Here is a 14,565-nt window from a genome sequence, read left to right as displayed (position 1 = left end):
AGCTGCTTATACATTTGAACTATTTTGTGAGCACTAGCCATTTATATTCAGAAAACCTCAGATGAGTGATGAATATCCCAAACACTAGTTCTAACAAGAAAGTATAATTATCCCTATATATTGTAGAAGCCCTTCAGCAATTTTTCAGGTAGTAAAAGGCTAATAAGTAGAAGGAAACCATTTTGTACATACAAACAAGATGCTCCTCTATAATTTTGTAATATTATATGTAAACTGGTCAATAAGTTTACTATATGAATGTTACTTCAGTTAACTGGCAGGCTTTAAGGAGAAGAAAAAAAAAAAAAAAAAAAGTAGTAGGCAAGGGTAAACCTCCTTATAGGTAAACAGTTGAGGAGCTTTATGAAACATTGCTTTTCTAAGTAACTGCAAAAATCTTTTTTCCCAGGTCTGGCTGATTTACAAACTTCTGTTTACAAAGAAGGATCAGTGCATCCAGCAAACTAACAAGACTTTAAATCAGCAGAAATTAAATGGTTCAGGTAATGCAACTTCCTGTATTTACTGAGTCTAAAGAATAGGAACCAGTCACTGTATTAGCCACCAGTCAAAGATTATTGAAATAAAAAATTGCAAGTGCAAAACAAAACCAGGTCTTCTCCATCTGTTTTTGAGGTTAACCAGGGTCTAGTGTAAGAATTGGAAAATCAAATTACTTTAGTATTTACAAAACAAAGACCTAAGAAAATTTATGCAGGCTTCTAAACCCAGTTTACTCTGATGCTGACCTCAATTCAGCCCACGTTCTCACACTCCTCCTGCACAGCTGAGCTGGACAGGTATCCTACATCACCATCGTCATAGTTTTGAGCCAGTTTAACTCCACAAGTATACTTATTAAAGACACAGATGAACATTGATATTGATGGAAAACAAGCAGCTCTGCAGTGGGAGGGGAAAAGGACTATAGCAGCTCTGACTTAGATCAGCTTTCTCTGTTCTGGAGCTCCTTCAATAGGAACGGATCAAGGAGAGAGAAGCGCCACCACTGTCATAACCAAAACATCTGACAACATTTGCTAGCTTCAGATTTCATTCTTCACGGTCCAGGAGGACATCGAAATGTAGTGATTTCCTGCAAGCTTAGAATGAATTGCTATTTTAAAATTTAAATAACATTTCGGAGCTTATATCCCTCATTTAAGAAAAAAGGATTGTGAAATACGGCTTTCTTATCTTCCCCAAAAGTTTAATTGATTTTATGGAAATGGAGGATTGTACCTTGAGCACTGTTGCTGCAAACTTTAGAGTTTTTCATAGGAGAAATAAATTGGTTGATAGACTTACATGACTTTACAGCACTTGGCTTGTTTCCACATATCTGTCATATTCTTGGGATGAGGGGTGGATAGTTTAAATACAATAACTTAAATCATATACAAATTATTAAAGTTTCTTTTAAAAAAATAATTAGTTATAAATGTTGTAAATATATTATACACTTGTCTTCTGCTATAAATGAGAAATGTCTGATTATAGCATTTATAATATGGGCTAGCCAGTATCTATGTCTTAAGTCCCCAGTACCAATCCTCAGACCAAATTTCAATGATCTGGAAGAAAATACAAAGTGATTGCCAGCAAAACTTGCAGAGCACACAAAAACTGGTGGACTGGCAAGTAATAAGGTAAATGTTCTATAGAATGATCTGATTCAATTGGTTAGGTGGCTTCATTTGAACAAGATAAATTTTAATAAAAACAAATGCAAAGTCATAAATCTAGGGACAGCGAATGCAGGTCACATTTATAGGATGGTGAATGAGCAAAAAAGTGATTCTAAAAACTTTAGGTGGTTAAGAAACTGTCAACATCCAGTACAAAGCTCTTGTTAAATGACATGATTTGATCCTCTAAAAATTAAAGTAATATTAAAAAGAAGTAGCTGTCTTGCATTATTTCCATATTCATACTAATGCCACCAATGCTGGATCACTCTGTTTATCCTGACATTTCCATTTTTAAAAACATAAAAAAAAACACTAAAAGGATTCAGAAGTGAATAAAGGATCATTAGACACTTGAAAAATCTACCTTAAGGCCAGAGAAGGTCAATATATTTAGTTTAATCAACAGAACACTAGAAAGTGTTGTTTTTTGTTTTTTGTTTTTTTTGCATTGAGAGAAGCTAGATTAAACCAGCTGAAAGCATGGAAACGTGAAAAAAATCTCAGCTGCTTAGAGGAGTATGTGCATGATACATATACAGAGGTCATATACATAGATGTTATGTAGACAATACTCTCTATAAAAGGTATCATTGCTTTTGGTTGAAAGGGATTGGCAATGTTAATTCCCGAGAAACTGGGGAAACAAATAACAGACTTAACAAAGTTATTGCCTTATCACCAATGTTCGGACCAGGTATGAAAAAATATGTTAGTCACCAGCTGAAAACACTGTGAAGAATGTATTTTCTTTCACCAGTCTTTCAAAAATGAGGAACAAAGGAATCTAGATTAGCCAGTCAAATAAGGAGTAAGATAAATTCAGATTTGAAAAGAGTATGAAACAGTGTATAAAGATATTGAATGAGGTTTAGAGGGGAGGCTCTTTGGGCTTTGGGGTGTTGTTGTGGTTTTTGGTAGTTTATTTATTTTGGTTTGGGTGGGTTTTTTGCTTGTTTGGTTTTTGTTTGTTTAAAACAACCACACCATTAGAAATAAAGGAAAAATCCAACAGAAGTTGAAAGGAGAATTCTTTAAGAACCTTCTCAGCAAATACCTACAATATCTCTAAAGAAATCATTAAAAATTGAATTTCTTGCTTGTAAACCAAGAATGTTGCTCCCAATAAACAAAGGTTCAAACAGTAAACTTTGTGTTTCCACTATCAACTTTTCATTTCCCTATTTACTGTGGGGAAGAAAATCATCTGTAATAACTGAGTAAGTTTTGTGCAACAAATCACAGTCTGCATGTGACTAAATGGTAAGATGATTTCAAATACTGTCTTTTTAATTAGACACAGAGAGGTGTGGCAAAACCCAACATGTAGAATTAAAATGAAGTGCAAGAATTCCTCAGCCATGTTATGAAGGAACAGCCATGTTATGAAGGCAGTCTAGAGTATTTTAACTGTTCCTTCCAGCTTTGAATTCTCTGAAACTAACAACTCAGGCATTCCTGAATCCCACTGCAACAGAAAAAGTAAGTTACACCAGAGAGGAATGGTAGAACATCTAGACAGGCATAAATCCTAAATGAATCCTCATCTACTACTGAGGTGCAGACGATCCACCATTTCCTGGCTTTTTTGAAAATACATTTTATAGGGTGACCATGTAGAAGGAAGATTCAAAAGGCTAAGAGGGCATCAGAAATTAAAATGAATACTTATATGTATGCATTCATACTTCTTCAAATCGCATCTAGTAATTCCAAGGACACTCATAATAAAGGACAAAGCATTTAGTTTTCTGTACATACTGTTTAATCACCTAGAAATAATTTTAATTTCTTAGGCTTTCAGCATCCTCATTTTTAAAGGTTTAAATATTGTTTATTATAAGTCTGAAGTATTCCATGTGATGTTTTTAAAAGATTCTCTGTAATAGTGAGCAATATGAAATGCTGAGTTGCAGGAACATATTTGAGATAATGCTGATTTTATTTTGTAAAATACATTTTTTCTTATTGCAATAAATACTAATGTGGTTAATAATTTATGCTGGGAAAAACATATGCAGATATACAATTAAGTAAAAAATAGTATTTTATTGACAGTAGATTCCATGATAGATAAATTGTAAGAAGTGGAGAGAAGCAAAGGATCAGAGGGAAAATTATAGGATATTTAGTTGTATGACAGAAGCATTTTCCTCCTAAATATGAACTACTGTATTTGAAAATAAGGCTGTCATCAACATTCCTATTCCTGAATGTGAAGCTCTATGGGTTCTTTTTCTCAAAAATAATCTTAGAATTACAGCACAGGTGAAAATAATTTTTCTAAATACAAAGGGGCATGCAGAAAAAGTTCAACCTGTCACACTTGGCAGTTCAGCCAAAACTAACACTACTTTATGTGACTGTAAATTCTGCAGCGCCTTTACTCTTTTCTCAAAGATATCCAGAAATATAACCTCTTCCCTTATCCTCATATCTGAACAAAAAAGTAATCCCATTTTCTTAAGACATCAGAGGTAACTCTTTTGTGGTGATTTATAAGGTTGCAGTTTTCTTTGTATTCTGTCAGACAGACTTCTGTATTCTCCATGCAGCTGACCTCTGAATGCACTGTAGGAAGCAAAAAAGTTTGATACCATCACTGCAGGGTAACTTCTTGTTTTTGAAACAATGACTAGTCGAGCAGCAGGAGACTCAGTGAGAAATCTCTTAATTCTAATCGTTGAAAATAATTCTTCATCAAAATGACCCTGGAGTTCCTGATCTGATTCTTGAAAATGACAATGTTGAAGTAGCTGCACTCAGTCAAGGGAGAATTTTAGTATGAGCAGATGCGGTAAGCAGGGCATTATTTTTCTAGGATGCCTCTGAAAAATGTATCTTCAATTGCTTATAAATTCACCACACACTTTTTACCTCCAAACTGTTATTTCTAACCCAGATTAAGCTCACTCTAACTGTGCTCCCTACTGGTTATTAAATAGCAAGGAATAACCTTGGAATGCTGTCATTAAAGATGTTGCTTCTCACAATATGTTTGGAAGTTAGCTGGTGGGAAGGTACACAACATCTAGGATGAAAGCAAAAGCAGACTTTCAGGGACACTGTCATGTAATTCTCCTTTCTCCCTCCACTTTTGTTTATGGAAAACAGCTTTTTTTGTACATACACACAAAGATACCAGAGCATCACAGGGACAATTATTGTAACAACTGAATGGAAAAATCAAAAAGCTTTTGTACACAGTTACATAGTACAAGAAATAAACCACTAATTTTGCAGTAAGGGAGATATAGGTTAATTATGAGGAAAAGAAATGTCATAAATAGAAAGCACTGGAACAGATTGTTATGGGGACCTCCTGAGCACCATTGATGGATGTTGACCAAGCACGTGCAGGACAGTGGAGCTACAGTCGATCCTGTCTTTGGGTGGACAGTAAGTGGATGATGGATCAGAGTGGATGAATTTGAGGAAAAAGAGGGTCATCTTGTATCTGACTTACTTGGCACATTCAGGAAAAAATATTATAAGGAAAGGTATTTAGCTTTACGTAAATAAATATAACTGCTTCCTAACTTGCTCTCTAATGGAACGTTATGATGTTATGTTTTGTTCTGTTTTCTTTCCAATGAAAGTATTTGTATTTCATTGGCTCATATGTGCAAGGGTTTTCAGATTTGGAAGTCACTCTCTAGATTACTTTAAGTAGCTTTATGGACTACCACAGATCAGCTGATTGGAGGTTGAATAACACTGCTTCAGAAAACCTCCCATGGATCTTTCTCAGCTGTGTTTTTCTTATGGGTTTACTTCAATAAATAAAAAAAAAAAAAAAAAGGAAATATGAAAAAAAATAAAGGCTGCTTAGAAACTATATGACCTGAAACACTTGGGAGGCAAACAACTCAATAATTACCACTCCTTGTTAAGATTGTGTTACAGACAGATGAGACCGAAAAGTTTTTTCTTAACACAGGACTGCTAGTAAGGTAGCTCTCAACAGAGGACTACAGGACTTTCTGGAATTCCTTTTCCAGACTTGGCACTTCTTCTAGGTGAATGCTTAACACTCATTTTGGAGCCAGGGGAACGTCTGTAAAAGCCTCTGTGCTTACAATAAAAAAGTAGAGTGGTGGTCCAGGACCAAGATGCAGCTTTGAGGCCAAGAGATGCTGATTTCTCTTGGAGAAAGCTGTTGGTACAAACCACAGTCAGCAGGAGGCCAGTGCTTGAGCTGGACTGTCTCTCTTTTATTTGACAGCACAGATAAACATGGGCTCAGAGCAAACGAGAGCCAACTACTCAGAAAAATGGATGTGGCAAGTTTGTGCTGTTTGACCTCAAGAACCAGAGAACAGATCCTAGTCTTCATTTTATTTAGTAGTACAGAAAATGCAACAATGCAAATAAATAGACCTAAATGTGACAGGAGTCTTTCATCTTTGTGAGAGAAAGACTGATGTTGACAAAAGCAGTTCCTAACAAGAAAATCAGCATGAGTCCGTGGTGGGTTGACTGTCTTGCAAACTAAACCCTTCCTCATTTGAAGTTCCTTGGCTGACTGGTTCAGGCACAGGGCCTGCGCTTTGACCAGTCCCCTGAAAAGAGGATAAGGTGGGGCAAGTCCCTGACTGTTTTAAAGTCAGACATGATGGAGCACTTTAGTCATAAAGTGCAAGTGTTGAGCTTGTTCTCATCATCCCATGTCTTTATGAGTGGGGCTATGGACAATACAACCCCTTGCTGTTGCAAAGCATTCTACAGCTGCTATAACATTAACAATACTCCTGAACTTCACCCATAGCCTTCCTGACTTTTCTTTGGTCTGCACTGTACTTATTTTTTTTCCCCAAGATTTTTGTAATATATATAAAATCAACTTCCTACAGTTTATTTTATTAAAAACTTTGTTAATCTAGCATTTAAGGACATAATGCTTTTAAATAAAGTTTCTCTTAGATGTTGTTCCAAGAGATTTGTACTCATTTTTTTTGTTTGTTTGTTTTTTTACATGGTGCAGCAGAGAGGAGAAGATTGTGGCCATTGCAGAGAAATACAATGACATCATTGTAATGCTATATTCTGCAAAGCTGCAAATCAATCCCAAAATGGTATTAGCTCTAGCAATCACTTGGGGAAAAAAAAAAAAAAAGAAAAAAAAAAAAAGTATCAGGTTGACTCATAACTGCAAATATTAAAAGCTAAGAAAAAAGAGGAAACTATAGGGTCAGCTCCAAATATCTGGGCCTTGCTGGAGAGAGAAAAGAAGCACAAAAATATTGCATGTCAAAAAAAAAAAAATGCTGGTGAACATTAAATATTGTTCAGGTCAGCTAGATCAAGTGGCTTCTTTCCAAAAATAAAAATTAACAGGTAAGAGAAGTTTCTCTTTCATTGCCAAAAGCCCGTCGTCATTTATGGGATATGACTAGCAATGAGCAAAGAAATATATTGACATCTAGAAAGAGAGCTAAAACTTCCAAAGGAGTAACTGATACTCTCTCCTTCTGTGGACAGAATTGATAACATAGCTAGTAAAAAAGAGTTAGGTGCTGAATTGTCAGTTGAAGGAACATCCCAGAGGATGCTATCTTTTTTCTGCTCTCTGATGATTTACTTTTAGGCTAGCTCCCTTCCTTTAAAATCTCCTGTCACTTTTTCCTTACCTATGCCTGGGGATTTAGGAACCTCTGTGTTCCTCCTGTTATTTCCACAATTGAATGAATCTACTTTACTTTTCTGTTAATTTCCAAGTGCTGCAGCACAGTTACCTACAGTCATCAGTCTCTAAGTCACCATAGCATAAACAACTGTTCAAAACAAGTACCAGGAGGTAAACATGATGCTTTGAGCACTTTTTTTGTTATTGTTGTTGTTGTTGTTTTGTGGTTGGGTGCTTTTTGGTCAAGCTGAAGATACACATACCTATTGAAAGGAAAATATAAGATAAGCATTACTGCAGCAAAGCATCACAACTGAACAGGTATCCCACCACAGATAGGTCCATAATAGAAAGGTAGATCCATAATAGAAAGGTGTTAGCAATAGGGCATATAACCAGGAAAAGTCCAGCATGGGAAGAATACAATAACAAATTAATAGACATTTGGCTAAGAACAGAGAAAAGAGGCAAAACAAAGGTACTTTGAAGCAAAAAAATAAAGCCACAAGAGATTTTAGTAAAAGCTCTGAGCACCTGCAGTTTCACTTTTCAAAACAAAACTTCTGAAGCTTTCTTAAGGTTGGGCTGTGGTAATGAAAATCATTACTATCCAAAGATGGGCACAGTTTCTCTTCAACAATGCACACAAGGTTTATATCCACATCATAAGGATATGCAGGGTAGTCCTTCGTAAAGAAACGCTAAGTTCAAAACATGACATAAAAGACCCAAATTTTAGTGTTTCAGAAGCAACATGTCCACTCAGAACCTTGCAACACTGGGCATTTCAATACTCAAAGATGCAGAATAATCTTCCCTCCAGAGCTCCAGTATTGAGATACTGCAGTTTTGCTCTTTTTTCTTTTCTTTTTTTTTTTTTTTTTTAAGTGAATCTCTCTATTTATCTAAATACTTCAACAAATGAAACTTTCAAGAAGTATGAACTTTAGATTCACAGATCTTGCTAACAAATATTTAAAAGACGTAAAAGACATACTACTTTTACCACTGTGTGGACTGTCAGAAGTTAGGGTAGAATATCTTAATGGTAGAGAAATTCCTCAAAATGACAGTCAGCTAGCTACTTTAAACTTCCAGGCAGGGGATCCTGCTAAGCATTTTGTTAAAGGAGGTAGGAATTGTTAACTATAAACTGCTTGCTCTTCACAGCCAGGGACATTTGGATAACTTCTAATCTAGTTGCCAAACAATGCGTAAAGGACACTCTACCAGTGTCGTTCTTTTTGCTCAATAGGGTGCCTTCAGTAACCATTCTACCAGGCACTGCAGAATCTGTCCTGCCACGCAAAGTGAAGCATCACATTTCCTTTTAGGATCAATTTTCTGGAAATCAAGATGTCTCTATGAAGTCACAATAGATATAGACTCATTCTGAAGCAACTTATATTGCTTGCTTAGCTCTTCCTCTAGTCCTACACCATTTAAAGACATCATTGTTCTGACGTCAAGTACACTCAAGTACCAAACTAAGTAAAGGCCATAAATCTCCCTTCTGCAAGTTCAGCTCAACTCTTCACTTCTTTCACACCTTGTATCAAAAAAATTAAAATAAAAACAGTAACTACAATAAAAGATGCTTAAGAAATCAGAAAGGCTACCTCTTTCAAGACCATTTCTGTGAAAGCAGAATTCTGAAGCAGCACAAAAACCTCAGTCTAGTTCTAGAAAGGAGAGAAGGGATTAGAAATATTTATTCTCCTGCTCATCTAGTCAAGTTTTAACTATTGCAAACTTTTCATTTATTCAGAAACAATTTCATTTAATAAAATGTTTTCACTCGACCTCTTAAGTCACTTAAGTCTGAAAAACTAAAAACTATTTAATATATATCGAGATTTCCTTTCTTGGAGCCTCTCTGCAGGTTTTATGCTACATCTGAGGACTGGATCCACTGTCCAATGGACTAGCAACACTGGAATTTCATCCTTGATCTACACCAAAGTACTATCTGGCAGCAAAAACTTTAAAAAGCACAATAGATGGTACATCTCACAGTCATCTTTCATACAACCTCATAAAACTGACATCACCTTATTTAGCAAAAAGGAACTTTTCTAGTAATGGCGTCTTACATACAAAATTATACATCTATCTGCAAGACAGCAGTACAGTTCTTATACTGAGATCTCAAAGAAAAAAAAAGATACCTCTAAACTAATAGTCCATTTTACCAGTCTTACTGGTCTCTAACAGGGACAGACTGCAGTCCCAGGTGGTATGGGATCTGGGATGCAAAAAGCATGGGGTTACTCAATTACAAAGATCCTTGTATATTTTGGCTCACAAAGCCAGCAGCTTCCTGTTATTCTTGACCCCTCTGTCCACCATTCTTCCCCACGACATAAGAAAACATTTGGTTAATCAATGCATAAAGACTGAATAAATGGCTATATATATATACACACACACAGACACACACACAAGTGGCTGGTTTTTGTGCGAAAGTCTACTAGTAGGTTTTAGTTTTTATTAGATCAATAAGTGTAATGAATAAAATCCTATAGAGACTTTTTAACCTCACTTCAGTAGATACATTGTTTGATTCACCAGAGTGGAGACAAAAATTGTCAGATGCCACTGAATGTTTAAGCTTCAGAATCTAAATCACCAGTTGACAAAGAGAGCCCAAATGCATAACATTTAAAAATATTAACATTCCCATAGAAATTAATTCTGAAATACACTAAGAGGCCATGTTAACCTGCCACTCCATCTTGTTGCTGTGACTACAGTGAGGCATGGCTGCAGTTTCTTATGACATCATCAGAACACATCACTGAAATCAGAACCTTCTGGTATAAGTGCTGGAAGATTTGAGCTAGGAGAAGTCAAGCAGTCACAGCTTCCTAATCAGTACTTTTCTTCTAACAAGCTACTCAGATTAATAAAAGAACAATTACTTTCACTCTCAATCTTCTTCTAAATTGTTGTAATCTTGGATAAATAGAATTTAATGAGATCACCTTATGCTAAATTGATTTTACTATTCTACAGAGTAAAGTACTTTTCAGTTCAGAACTCAACAGTACATACAGTGATTATGGTCAAAATAATACTTTCAGTAGATGAAATGTGAAGACACGCACAATATATTGCTTTGCTATGAAATTCTAATATAAATGTTGGTAATTTCTATATTCAGATTCCTGAAATGAATGTTTTATCCCTTGCAATAAATTATTTTTTTCCATTTTCAGTAAAGGATTTTTCAAAAATATACATTCCTTTTGGAAATCACATATATCCTCATAAGACAGATGAAGTCATCCTATGCTGAACTGAAGTCAGGACCTACCAAATCTAATACATCTTTTGAATCAAATATATGATCTACTAAATCATATCAGTATTATGTATATTGAAAGCTAAACTGATGAATCACTAGATAAATCAGATAGCAAATGCATGACAATACAGTATTTATTAAAATGGAACAGTGATTCGTTTCAGTTGCCAGAACTTAATACATCAAGTTCTAAAGAATTCTTTAAAATTGCAGGGATTTTGCAGAAAGGCAAAAGACACAGGTAAAATAGGCTAGAAAAGAGCTATCTGTGGCGCATCCACAGAACAAGATACTGTATGCTGTTGTTTTGTGGGGGTGTTCATTACGGCTTCCAAAGAAGTGCAGATATTCTGCTAACAGTCAGATTTAAGTATGTGTTTGGGATTTTACATTTAACAGGCAGGGGAAAAAATGCAATAAATAAATAAATAAATAAATATAGGTAAAAACCAAAAATGACAAAGTATTTTGAGAAAAGCCCTTGGTGAAAGGCTGAGAAAAATAGGTATATTCAGTCAAAAGAAATAAGAATGAGATATGGTAATACAACCCTACACATACATTTTTGATTTCCATCTCCGTTAATAATATTTAGACACAGTGTTTAACAAGGTAATGAGCATTACTAAAAATAGTACAAAACCTCTTACATGAAATTCCAACCTAAAACAGCCTATGTAAAAAACTCTCATCACAATTCCACTCTATCTGTTCCAAGAGAGACCTGAGAAGGCATGTCCTTAAGTTATTAACTGATGACAAATAGATCTCTGCCAGACCACAGCAGCAAAGCAGATTTCAGATTTTTGAAAATGCAAAATGAGGTTACAAATAGGATATGGATCAAATACCATCATGATCTCAGAAGAGCAAGGGAAATATCCATGAGATTGTCATGAACAAGACAAATGCAAGATCAATACTGATAAAATTTTAAAAGTCCAATTAAATAATGGGACAAGTGGTCATGACTAGCTGCAGAACCGTAACCGGTAAAGGATCTGAAGCTTGGTCAAGCTCACATGACATGCTTCATGCTCCCTGATGCTCAACAGAATATATATATATTTTAAATCCACTCAAACTTGTGACAACACTGGAATGTTACTTTCCTTTGTACCCCTCCTCTTCCACCTCTGTGAGGATTAAAGTATTATGTGAAATATCTGCTAGAATAAACGGTCTGTGAATTCATTTCAATTTACACAACCACTATTTATTTATCTGACATTTTGAATTAAGAGGACATGCAAATAGATATTTACAGTTGAAATGATAGCAGCATGGTTAAAACCAGTAAAATATCGCCACGTATTGTATTTAAGGAAGAAATTCTTTACTCTAAGGAAGAAATTCTTTACTCAGAGGGTGGCGAGGCACTAGAATAGGTTGCCCAGAGAAGCTGTGGATCCCTGGAAGTGTTCAATGCCAGGCTGGATGGGGCTTTGAGCAACCTCATCTAGTGGGAGGTATCCCTGCCCATGGCAGGAGGGTTAGAATTAGATGATCTTTAAAGTCCCTTCTAAATCAAACCACTCTATGATTCTATGATTTTTGATGGTTTATTTTAGCCATTAAAAATATATATATTTATAGATATTTATATAGATAATACTCCTAACAATGTATTTTCCCCATATTTGGGATCATGTCTCTTAAGGCTGAGGTAGGTCTGGTCCATAAAATGTAATAAAGACAAGCCAGGAAGTTAACTCTTTTCTACTCTTGCCCTTAAGTGGAAAATAAGTTCCTGAAGATGTCCCTTCTGCCTTTATAACATATCTCCATATTTTAATCTGCAAGTGCAAAAAGCAGAAACAATTTTGCCTGGTGTGGCTGATAATTTGAGATAGGGCCTATTTTTTCCACAGAGACCTAACTCCCTTGCTGAAAAAAAAAGGGGGAGGGGGGGGCATAATGTACAGCTGTATACTGAAGTCAGCCAGTTAACCCTCCTGTGCTGCCCATGGTATTGTTACTTGCACTGCTGAACACTTCAACAAAGAATAATCCCACTTGGTAGTCACGTACTCACCAACTGCATCAATCAGAAGTCTTACGTCTCTAAAAAGGACTGCCTCTCCTCCCTCTTTCATTAACTTGCTGCATTTCCAGTACCCTGTACATAATTAGGAATAATTAGTTTTCCTCACAGTTTTCACAACCCTAAAAAGAAGTATTTAAAAATGGAAGAATCACTCAGCATATTTACGTTCTCTCTACACTGAGCTTCCCTTATACAAAATAGCATACAGCACCTTTACTGCCATGAATGCAAAGTCAGAAATAGGGCGCTGTCTTCATCTACCCATCTTCCGCACAGCTGACATGGGCACAACCAGCCTCACTTGCCAGAGGAAATTGAGTGAAGTAGCTGGGCCCGCCTAACTTCAGCCGTACTTGGAAGACAGACTAGACCACATCAGGTCTGTCTCCCTTGACCTCCTCAGAGTCTTCCAACACTGTCCCACAAGGCTTCCTGTGCCTGCAGGGAGTGTTTTAACTCACTGAGAAAACCAGAGTCCCATCCCTGAAGAGCACAAGCACAACTGGGAGCTGGCCAACCTTATCCCATTGCCAAGCTCAGGCCATCTGCAGCCACATCTAGGGAGGGTTCTCCCCTAGTGCTGCTGGGATGAATGCTCACGACAGTAAGAAAGAAAAAATAGTTTAAAAAATAAACACTCAGGAACATAAGTAAACAAACCACCGAGGAGACACACATGGCCTAGTCCAGCAGGCAACTTTAGCAAATGTGAGACTAAAGTCAGTAAAGTTTTAGCACACTTGGGAAAGGTAGAGGCTGGGAAGGTGCTGCAGTAGCTAGACAAGCTGCTCAGCATGGGGCAGAGCAAACCCCTTAAGCCGCAGAAAGCCCAGGCAGGTAAGGACAGCCAGGTCTGGAGCTGCTACAAAGAAAATATTTGCATGCCACCATAGTCTCAGACATGTTACCAGAGCTAACGCTAAGGCTCTGCCCATGTCTTAGGTGGAAATTGGAGTATTGGCTCCGGTTCTGCTAACAAAGACAATTAAAAACCAGTCACTGTAATTTTGTCAGATATAAGTAAAGCTGAAAAACTAGCAGGTCAGATCTACAAAGGGGCATTTGTTTGCTACAGGTTCATTTTATGCTCAGTTTCTCAGACAGCCTCTGTCAGGGAACACTAGAGTACACCTTTAGATACCCAAATTTGAAAGAAATGGCTGGTATATTTTCTCTAATCAACTTTGTTTATTGTCTGCATTAAAAGCCAGGGGAATGTTCATATGCTTACCTATAAGGATGTGCTAGAGAGCCTTGCTACACTAAACTGATTTAATCTTTTGCTCTGTGGTCTTTTATGTCTGTGCAAAGATTTCTGCTACTAAAACTTGTAAGCAGACTCTCCTACAGATTAAAGTGTTATAAATAGGTGATAAGGCAGAACAAGAACTAGCTCAATAGTTTCAACATCTCCAAAATCTGGTATTTAATTTTCTCCAAACTAAAGCACCAAGAACAGCATGAAAGGACACCGAAAGATAAGAGCTAGGGACAGTTATTCCATCCAACTGCCAATATGTTGTATGAATTTGTGATTCCCATGCATTTTTGAATTTATCTTCCTCATTTTTTCACAACTTCTGTGTTATCTCTTAGAATGAAGTAATTTCTACTAGAAAACATTAGCTCCCAAGGTGCTGGATTCTCATTAGTTTTCCCAGTTTCTGTTTTTTTTTGTGTGTGTGTGGTGTGTGTGGTGTGTGTGTGTGGTGTGTGTGTGTGGTGTGTGTGTGTGGTGTGTGGTGTGTGTGTGTGGTGTGTGTGTGTGGTGTGTGGTGTGTGTGTGTGGTGTGTGTGTGTGGTGTGTGTGTGTGTGTGTGGTGTGTGGTGTGTGGTGTGTGTGTGGTGTGTGTGTGTGTGGTGTGTGTGTGTGTGTGGTGTGTGTGTGTGTGTGTGT

General features: G+C 36.6%; 1 protein-coding gene across 1 annotated transcript in view; it reads right to left on the bottom strand.

The window, feature by feature from the left end:
- The window catches only part of LOC118165936, an 81,844-nt gene that overhangs the window by 37,260 nt on the left and 30,019 nt on the right, over window positions 1-14,565 (bottom strand). The window contains exon 4 of the mRNA XM_035324356.1: window positions 12,657-12,742. Coding sequence (XP_035180247.1) covers window positions 12,657-12,665 — 9 coding nt within the window. The 5' untranslated portion in view covers window positions 12,666-12,742. The remainder of the gene's footprint in view (window positions 1-12,656; window positions 12,743-14,565) is intronic.

The sequence above is a fragment of the Oxyura jamaicensis genome, chromosome 4 (genome assembly GCF_011077185.1).
Source record: "Oxyura jamaicensis isolate SHBP4307 breed ruddy duck chromosome 4, BPBGC_Ojam_1.0, whole genome shotgun sequence".
NCBI classification, from domain to species: Eukaryota; Metazoa; Chordata; class Aves; order Anseriformes; family Anatidae; genus Oxyura; species Oxyura jamaicensis.
The sequence above is the reverse complement of the archived record's forward strand: the minus strand, read 5'-3'. Positions and strand labels throughout refer to the sequence as shown.